We start from the raw sequence: 9,645 nt of genomic DNA on the forward strand, positions 1-9,645 counted from the left end.
AAGTTTGACTTCTAATTATCACAATCAGATTCCCGAATCCTAGCAGCAAATTACATGAATCAGAAAACTAAAGACCAAAAGTTCAGAGAAACAAAAAGAAACAAAAAGAAACCTAGATTGACATAAACCCTAACTCACCTGAAAGGTTAATTAAATTCCACCGCAAGCAAGCGTAAGACAGTCTCTCATCGTCAGCTCAGCAGCTGAGAGCAAAACAAGCTGATGCTTGTTGAAGTCAAACAAGTTTAAGAAGGAGATAGACGGTGAAAAACAAAGTTCACGCGCGCGTGTGTTGTGACGATGCGACTCGAAGAAGCTTACGCTTTTTTTTTTTCTCTCTTCGATGTTTTTAATTCATAATTCAATATTATTTTTTTGTTTTTTAAAAACTTGTTGTCGGTAAAAATATATTAAAGAAATATATAGCAAAAGAGAAAATGTAAAGTAGTAGTTTATTTCTTGCATGTATTTTTTTTTTTTTAAGATATACAATCTCTATTTATATCACACGTGAAAATTTATTACTTATTTACAATTTTGGACTACCATATTATAGTTTTAATAAAGAAAAGTATATATTCAGTAACCCTAATTATAATATTTAGTTTGGTGTGAAAACTTATTGTTAACTAACGAGAAGCGCCTTAATTAGCCTAGTTGCCTTCCTACTGCGATGCGACCGTCTCTTTCCACCCGAGAGAGTTCGAAGCTGCCGTTGAGCAGAACGTTTTTACTCATGTTATTCTTGGCAACAATTTTACAAATAGTTTCTAATTCTAGAGGAAAAACAAAAAATAAATTGGCTGAACAATACATATGTCTTTTTGATAAGCACGTGTTGAGCAGATAAGACATAGATGTATACAAAGCGTGATCCAACCCTTTCACCAGGGGGAAAAAAATCTTTAATCACTAGTGAAAAAATCATCATTCATCAAGATCTTGTTCTTCCAGAAATTTAACTATTCTGGACTTTGCGATATATAAGATAAGATCCTCATATATAAAACTATAACGAAACAGAAATATAGACCAAGAAATATATATCTTTGTGAGCATTTTAACTAGTTCTAGATACAAACCTTTTATTCAATACTTAGAAAAAACATTCGGTTTTAAACATATAGTTTTCAGGAAAGAAACAGGATTTATGGACCTTACTTACCTCGTTTCTGCATTCTTCCTTTGGTTGAGTTCTTGTGATCTTTACCACATAACACCTAAGCGCGACACAAAGTAACGTGTAGCCAAGGACAACTTGCCGATCATGTTACTTTTTTTCTTTTTGGTTATAATTGTATATAATAAAGAACACTATATAACAATTAAAATTTCTTCCTGACTTCTTCAAGAACCAAAGAATTTTGATATTAAAAATGTCTTAATAGAGTATAAAGAAAGATCATTTAAATCGGCAAGTCATCCTTGGCTGCACACTACTTCCGTCACATACGCGTTTCACTATAGCCCACTTGTATATATGAAAACCACATACCAAAAAATGTATATGTGAAAACCATATATTTTTGATATTTTTTCTACTCGAAAGTAACAAAAGAGATGCAAGAGGAAGATCTATACATATTAGTTTGGCTGCTTATGAATACTAGAGGTCTCACTCGCCCTGGGTTTATATAGAAGACGGTGCAGAGAGAGATAAGAGAGGTGAGGGGGAATAAAATAATTAAATTGAAAAGAGAGAAAGATTATATTTGAGATGCATTATATTCATTTATGCCCCCAAGAAGGTAGATATGCAAAATCCCCCAAATTCTAAAGGAAAATAAAACTAGTTGTAATAATATACAGTATAATTACATGAATAAATAGGATCGAAAATAAAAGAATTTAATTAAAGAGATATTTGACCAAAATTTTTTTTTTTTTAAAAGAGATAAGGTTCCTCCATGCTTCTCCATCCTCATAATATTAGTTTTCTCAAGCTGCAAAAGCTTTACAGCTTTCACAGATGCCATTAAGAGATATGGGCCCATAGACACAAATACACATTCATATACACGCACATATATCTTCATATACACATACACATGATGTACCATTAGATATTTAATTTTCTTTTTACTTTGATAAAAAAACTTAGATATTTAGATTGCTAGTGTGTATAACGAATCGTCTTGTTTCTTTATTAATTGTTTTTAATCTTCTTTCGTTGACAAAAATAAGCGTATCCCTTTCCCACCTTTATCATTTATAAAACCCTTTCGAAAAAAATATCTCTAAAATTAGATGCTCTCTAGCTAACACAAATTAATGATCACCAAGAAATACTATATTAATGTATTTGAATGTTTAGAGTTTTTCTGATAAGCTCAGAAATTAAGGTTTTGACTAACCTAGGTAAATAGATTCTCTTTGTGCAAAAACAAGTTGATATGCAATAATATATGAAAGAAGAGGGGCGTGGTTTAAGGAAGAAGACCCACTTGCACAAAAACGACCTCGTTATGGTAAGTTGATAGGAACCATAAGTTTCTAATTTTAGTACTTACTAAGAAATAAATCTCGAGGAAAGAAAATGTGTAGAGAAAGAGAGAGGGAGAAGATAGAAAGCGATTCTAGTAAACATTTTTAAAAGAAGAGAGGAATCTTAACATTTACGTGTACCCCTAGTTATCCCGACATGCACTCGAAAGGGCACTATTTTATAAACTATTTTTAGTTTATTTATAAAACAAGTAATCGGTAAAATATAGAGACCTTAAGTTCTGCATATCTTTGACAAAAAAATATTGTATACACACACACAAAAATGAGAACGTGGAATCTCAAAGTTATCGAAAAGATCAAAAAGGCCCTGCTCGAGTAGGTCACTTGCGTGGCCGTACATTTTTTATATTTTCATTATTTTTTCAAAATATTATTAATACGATATCAATGTGTCATATGTAAGTAAAGTATAGAACACATTATTGAGAAAGAAAACGCAATATGTCATATGTAAAGTAAACAACACATTATTGAGAAAGAAAACGCAATATGTCATATGTAATTTATGAAAACTTTAAACAAATAAAAGATGAAGCAAATTTGTCATATCACATTGTTCTCAAAGTNTTTTTTTTTTTTTTTTTTTCATCAACGTTTTGTTGCTATTTCACGTAAAAATATATATTTAGGATGCCTATACAAGAAAATGGATACTTGGGGAAAAGAAGAAGTAAATGGGTACAATGTGATGTCAGTTGGTGGAGTGGCAGATCGATGGGATTTTCACTGCTCTTTTGGCTCAAACCCCTATGCCTCATGTGCTTCCCTCTATCTATAGTATTTTTTTCATGCTGAAAATGATTTTAATGGAAAAATTTTATTGGAAACCCAAAATTGGAGGTTTTCATGTTATTGTGTTTGTGCATATAAAAATTGAAGCTTGAAACTTCAATAATGTGGCAGTAGAGGAAACAAAATAGTAAAAAAGTAGGTATAAATTGAAATTTAGGTAAAAAATTACACAAAAACGGTGCTACTACAGAAGTAGAAGTAAGACTGAACTAAGCTATATGTCATATTCATAAGATAAAACATTGTTTATAAATGATGTTTACGGAACTTTTTCGTGATTACACAAATATTAGTTTGAGCAAAAAGGGGATAAAAATAGTATCATGTAAAATATAAGTGTAGGGGTAGCTAGTGACAAAAAGATGAACAGAAATTAGAACCGTCGTTTTCGATCGTAATGATTCTTCAATTTATACTACTCTCTTTGTGGAGAGAGAGGTCAACCAAAGAATCTGAAAGATTGATCTTAAGACTTTTTCAATAGGTCCATGCAGGGACCATATAAAGGACCCCCAACATAAGATGAATTTGCGAAGCATTGATTCAGAGAACAAATTTACGGAATAGTAAAACAAAGAAATATATGATAAACTGTTAAGTGGTTATTAGTATAGTATATGGCAAAGAACATATACGTATATTAAACAGATTATACAGTGTGTATCTACTGTATATCTATTATTGCATCAATGCATGATGTGAGTATATTACCATCTATTGTATATCTATGCAATTTGTCATGAATGATATTGTCTCATTTACTTTCTCTTTAACCAAAAAAAACTATACAAATGATGGAACATATGTCCTACCACTCTGTGACTCTTAAACTCTACTGACATCGGTGTCCTGAGTTCTCCCACGAAATCTATGTCCAAATCCCCAAATTGATATGCATACGATACCCACGAGATCACTGTCGAATATAATTGTTATGTAAAGAAACAACAAATTTCCTGAAAAAGAATGTAGTCCGTCCAGTGTCTCTCTGGTTTTTCCACTCGGTTCTTCATTATTAATTTATAACGTTTAACAAAGACTCACAAACAAGATGAATAAATGTTTACAAGGGGATTTTTTTTTTTATCGCATATGCAGATTCTGTTTTTAAAGTAATGTAACGAATCGACATCGAAGTACCTTTTCACAATGCGCACTATGCACAAGAAAAGACTCGTCAAAAGCAAAGCAAAAGGTGGGGATGGCTCTTAAGGGTCAACAGCTTAAGAATCTTGAGGAGTCTCGAATCTAGTCGGTGTATCGATACCCGCCATACAGCAAAGTCCACTGATCAAGATGAGAAGAAAAACGATTCCCTGCAAAAAGAAAAAGAAAAGGACGAGACATATAATCAGAGGCTTTGAAGATATCAACACAAGACTGAGTGAAATTAGCTTTCGACCTAGATATGACCCAGATCCTTTATTACACTTGTCAATTTTATGAATTCATAATCTTGGTTAAGAATGTTGAACACCAAATTCAGAAACATAACCGAGACTAAAAAGAGTAACTTCTTACCACTAGTATGCCCTCCAAAAGGGATGACTTAAATTTGCAGAGTTCATCACAACCAGTAGTAACTTCAGGAGTGCTGTTTCCTTTAGCAGTTTCAGCAAGAAACCTTTGGAGAGTTTTGTAAGATGTGTACCAATAAGGATCAGAAACATAAAGAGCTGTATATTTACTGCCGGATTGTTCTACAGAATTAACAAGTTCGGAGATGCTTTCACCTGCAGCATAGATCAACGAATTGCTTCAGTTCTTTCTTCTCATACTATCTATCAGTTAGTAATTCTTTTACAATGATGTTCTTTCCACTTACGCTCTGAAAGAGATTGGCCAGCTTGACTTTTTGATTCTTCAGAACCCTCGGAACAAAGCACAACTAAGTCAGTTTCTCCTTCTTTCCTTGTTTCTCTTCTAGCAAGCAAATGATCCTGCCAAAATTATTCATGAGTAACCAGAGAGTGAAGGAAAGGGGTAGTATCATTGAGTAGGTATGGGATCAGGAAAATTACAAACGAGTATTACTTTGAAAGACTGCAGGCCTGATAGTTTCTGAATAGTCCCATCCTCAACAAAGCACGAATCTGAGAACACGATATTGCTGACTCCTACATTGTTGGGGCAAGCTTCTTTAAGCCCTGAAAGCAACAAGTTCTCCATTCTTTCTTCCTCTGGCGCAGCAATATATGGGAATGCCAGCGAGAAGTTGGAAGCTGTAAATAGATTCTGTTGAAAACAAGACTTGTATGTTAGAGTATTGTGGATGTTTAAACTAGGTCAGCGATCTGTTCCATGGAAGCAATATCAAAATTCCGTGATGAAGAAATGAAAAACTTGCACTTACATTCAAAGTATTAACAAGGGTAGGGTCAGAGTTCCTTCTTGAAGAAACATCAGAGGAGAGTAACTGAAAACAGAAGAGAATGTAAATATTAGAATTCTCAGCATAGCACAGAAGATACAGAGCAGATACGCTTAATTTCTTGCAATTAGTAAAAGACATAAGTTTCTTCACAATATCACACCAAGAAACCAAAGTTCCAAATGATCATTTATGCTAATGTTACAATGAGCTCTTACATAATCACTCACACTAGAATTGACAAAATAGATCTTAATCTTTCACAGATAATTTTTGTTTGCCTTACCTCTCTGCCAATGAACACAAGTGCAACATCAACAGGTTGCTCAAGTTTCTTCTCCGAGCACTAGACAAAAGAAACAGTAAAACGAGAATGAGAAAACCAAATGACATCCAGTGAGTTGTAGAAATTGAAAAAAATCATAGGTATCATTAGAAGAAGCCATACCAAAAAATTTGACCAGCCTCCTTGAGTGAACACAGAACCTACAAGATCTTTTGCAGATACGACCTGATAGTTTACAGCCTCATCCAACTCACCATTAGCAGACCTGATTTTAAGAATCAAATTCACCAATTAAACAAGTAATCTAACGCCACAGTTCGATACACACATCAGATATCACAGCACCATGTACCAAATTTGACAAGGATAGAGAAAGAGATGCATAACTGGAGATGAGGAGACCAGAGGAAAGCAGGAACGGTGTTCGGAGAAGCCAATCCAATTTCAAAGAGAGAGGACACAGAGAGAGCCACCAACAACGCAACCACACCAATTTGAATCTTCATCATCTTCGTCGTCAGATCAAAAAATCCTACCGGAGAAACAAAATAAATCAATCGGACAATTCATCACGCCGCACGAAACGATTAACAAATCCAAAAGTAAATAATCAGAAACAAACCTGAAGAATCTGAGATCGTTTCCAGAAATTGACGGATCAATAGATTTTTTTGTTTTTTAAAATCAAGTCTCAAATACAATGGAACGACAGATTCATAATATCTCTCCGATCCTCAAATCTGGGCGACACATATGAAGATGAGTAGAGGTCGACGACATGTAAAGCATTAAACAACGTCGTTTCGAAACGAAAAATCAATAACCAACAGAGATAACCGGTTTTGGATAAGTTAAGTCATAATACCGTCTTGGGCTAGATTAGGCTTTTACAAATATCCAATACGGCCCAATTTCTTCAATCAGTTAAGCGTCCGTGATCCGTATCACTGAACAAGAAACGGAAACGCGATCCCGCCAAAGAAACCTCTTTACTCTCTTCCTCGGAAATTCTCAACGCGTCGTTTGCTTCTCTCTTGCGTCATCTGTGATTCGTTCGACGGGAAATTGCGATTCAACATCAGAATTTTGGAGCCATTGTTTTGAATAATGAAGAGACATCGGAGTAACAACAAGTAACGAAAGCTGCAGCAAGGTTGAGATTTTAACGATGATCTGTGTTTCGTTACGAAATCGAATTCATAATTGGCTTCGCGACTATGTTAGGCTCCAATCTGTCGTTGTGATTCTTATTTACGCTCAGGTAAATCCGTAATTTTCTTTTTGATTTTGCGTTTTTTTTCCTTTTGTTTCTCTTCTGAATGATTCATATCTATTTTGGGGGCTAGGGTTCTTCTTCGATTCCTTTATCGATTTTTTTTTTTTCGTTTATTTGTGGTTAGAAGTGAAAGAAAACTCATATTGATGAATGATTTTGTAACGATTGGTTTCAGATTGGGTGCGCGTTGATCGGTTCACTAGGGGCATTGTACAATGGAGTCTTGCTAATAAATTTGGCGATTGCGTTATTTGGGTTAGTGGCAATCGAGAGTAATAGCCAGAAGCTTGGCAGAACCTATGCGGTTCTTCTCTTCTGCGGCATTCTTCTTGATGTCTCATGGTTCATTCTCTTCTCCAAGGAGATTTGGTATGTCACTATCCTCTTGTGATTTGGTTTCTGTGGCTTTGTTTAATTTGCAACACATATTGTATTAACTGTCCTGAACTTTTCTTGATTGGCTCGTTGTATTTTGTGAAATGATATGATCATCAAATCTTTGTTATTCATCTGCTGCCTTATTATTGACAAAAGATTTGAATTTCATTGTAGGAACCTTTCTTCTGAGATGTATAAAGCCTTTTACATCTTCTCTGTGAAACTCACTATGGCTATGGAAATTGCTGGGTTTGTTGTGAGGATATCGTCTTCTCTGTTATGGTTTCAGATTTATAGGCTGGGAGCTTCTATTATAGACACTTCATTTCCTCGTCAATCAGATTCAGATTTACGAAATAGCTTCTTAGAACCTCCTCTTTTCGCTAGGCAACGTTCACGTGATCCAGAATCACGAAATAGCTTCTTAGAGCCTCCTCCTATACCTAAGCCACGTTCACGTTCTGATGATTTCTTGGGAGATTCTGCTGACGAACCAGCCTTGTACACTCCTCTGCTTGATGGCTGCCAAAGCAATATCACTACGCCCAGTGTCACACAGCCACAGGTCTTTCTATTTTCTACCTGTTATTCTCTTAAGTAGTTTATGTACTCATTGTAGATGAGGTTTTACACTTGTTTGTCTATGTTTTCTGAAATGTATTTGCAATGGGTTTCCAGATCACCAGATGCTTGGTTACTCTGCCAAGATCTCGTTAGTGGATGTGAATACCCTTCATAAAAAAGTTTTTCTGGCTCTTCTTTTGAAACTGCAGTTGATGCAATATAGTGAGAATTGAATGAACTATCTAGAAAATAACAATGCCTTTCTGCTCTTCGTCACTCTAGTTACAAACAAACAAGAGCTTTATAGCTTTGATAAATAGTATGCTGCTTCTCTTGTCTCAAGCACTCCTCTAAAACTTACACAGCCATAGCAAGTAGGTTTTCATCCTTTTGTGTATCCTTTTGTAGGTGGTTAAATATCATTCAGCTGGAGACATTCACAAAGGATCCCCATCATCAGCTGCAGAAGCCTCTCGAAATAAGTCTCCTTTCTCCAGATCCTTGGAGGCACTTGATTCAAGTCTCCGTTGATACTACATCTATCGACTGTGGCCGGTATTGTACTAAGCCTTTTTTTCTTTTCTTTCTGGTGGATATTTTTTGCACACATTTAATTATATAGACATAGAAAGAAGCCTTTTAGGCCTCTTAACCAGTGGAAAATTGCAAGTGTTGACAATCCTACTTTGCAGCATTTGCGCTTCTTAGCTTCTCAGATTTGCCTGGTAGTTTCCAATTCGCAGGAAGATAGCTTTTGGCTAGAGGAACTTCACTGAACAATCTAAAGTCCATATATACTTGAAGAATGCAGATCGGAATTTTACATAGTGGGTGACACAAGAACCATTTGCCTTAAATCATCACTGATTTTACTCAAAACTGTATAGATTTGGTGTGACATATGGACTTAGGAATGTACATATCAGCATTCTTTTCTGTAAATGAAAAATACATTCTTTTGAGGTGAATTGGAGATTTAGTATAAAGATCTTCGTTTCTTTTGATCCAAACATTTGGTACTCATTGTATCTTCTTCGTTCGTTTTTTTTAACTCAAGTTTCCTACACATGATGATGAGTATGAGTCATCTGATGTATATAGAGGGCGTGTCATGGGGCCTGACGTTGAACGACCAGCAGCCCAAAGTTGCGTGGTAGAATTACTAATTAAATTAATCTGGCCCAGTAAAAATAAAATAAAAATGGTTTCGTGCAAATTAATTGTTTGACCTAAGAAAATCGAAAACTTATCCACGTCTGACTAATTAGCTTTTGCTGATTAAGAGAGAGATTAGATTAATAGTTTTGAAAAAGGTAGTCAAACCAAAGACCCAAACCAAAAAAAAAAAAAAGTCTGCGTGGATCTGCAGCCGTTTTCATTACCCACAAAAATCTCCGCTCGACGATGACGATGATCCCACTCTGCTGAAATTTTTTGGGTTTCGCTCTCGATTGTTTCCTAGTCTTCGCC

The 9,645-nt window shown here is 35.1% G+C and overlaps 2 protein-coding genes across 3 annotated transcripts; one reads left to right on the forward strand and one right to left on the reverse strand.

Moving 5' to 3' along the window:
• Positions 4,290 to 6,728, reverse strand: LOC104745585. Its single transcript, XM_010466872.2, has 9 exons — positions 6,580 to 6,728; positions 6,345 to 6,489; positions 6,120 to 6,222; positions 5,958 to 6,017; positions 5,654 to 5,716; positions 5,335 to 5,535; positions 5,126 to 5,240; positions 4,822 to 5,033; positions 4,290 to 4,616 (listed from the first exon to the last, which is right to left on the reverse strand). Exons 2-9 carry the CDS (start codon positions 6,464 to 6,466, stop codon positions 4,524 to 4,526), a joined length of 969 nt encoding a protein of 322 aa, XP_010465174.1. The 5' UTR covers positions 6,467 to 6,489; positions 6,580 to 6,728; the 3' UTR covers positions 4,290 to 4,523.
• LOC104745586 lies at positions 6,929 to 9,180 on the forward strand. Of its 2 annotated transcripts, none has more exons than XM_010466873.2 (5): positions 6,929 to 7,218; positions 7,409 to 7,602; positions 7,786 to 8,176; positions 8,584 to 8,730; positions 8,868 to 9,180. In XM_010466873.2, the coding sequence occupies exons 1-4, from the start codon at positions 7,126 to 7,128 to the stop codon at positions 8,704 to 8,706; spliced, it is 801 nt and encodes a 266-aa protein (XP_010465175.1). In that variant the 5' UTR covers positions 6,929 to 7,125; the 3' UTR covers positions 8,707 to 8,730; positions 8,868 to 9,180. The 2 variants fall into 2 exon arrangements, with proteins under 2 accessions (XP_010465175.1, XP_010465176.2); XM_010466874.2 differs by having other exon boundaries at positions 8,919 to 9,180.

The sequence above is a fragment of the Camelina sativa genome, chromosome 15 (assembly GCF_000633955.1).
Source record: "Camelina sativa cultivar DH55 chromosome 15, Cs, whole genome shotgun sequence".
NCBI classification, from domain to species: Eukaryota; Viridiplantae; Streptophyta; class Magnoliopsida; order Brassicales; family Brassicaceae; genus Camelina; species Camelina sativa.

Excerpts from the sequence above, each read along its gene's own strand:
- LOC104745585 (XM_010466872.2), bottom strand. The coding sequence starts at position 6,466 with ATGATGAAGATTCAAATTGGTGTGGTTGCGTTGTTGGTGGCTCTCTCT. Across the intron at positions 5,717-5,957 it reads TTGTGTTCATTGGCAGAGAG|TTACTCTCCTCTGATGTTTC; the intron begins GTAAGGCAAACA and ends TTCTGTTTTCAG. Across the intron at positions 5,536-5,653 it reads CCCTTGTTAATACTTTGAAT|AATCTATTTACAGCTTCCAA; the intron begins GTAAGTGCAAGT and ends TGTTTTCAACAG.
- LOC104745586 (XM_010466873.2), top strand. The coding sequence starts at position 7,126 with ATGATCTGTGTTTCGTTACGAAATCGAATTCATAATTGGCTTCGCGAC. Across the intron at positions 7,219-7,408 it reads TGATTCTTATTTACGCTCAG|ATTGGGTGCGCGTTGATCGG; the intron begins GTAAATCCGTAA and ends GATTGGTTTCAG. Across the intron at positions 8,177-8,583 it reads CCAGTGTCACACAGCCACAG|GTGGTTAAATATCATTCAGC; the intron begins GTCTTTCTATTT and ends ATCCTTTTGTAG.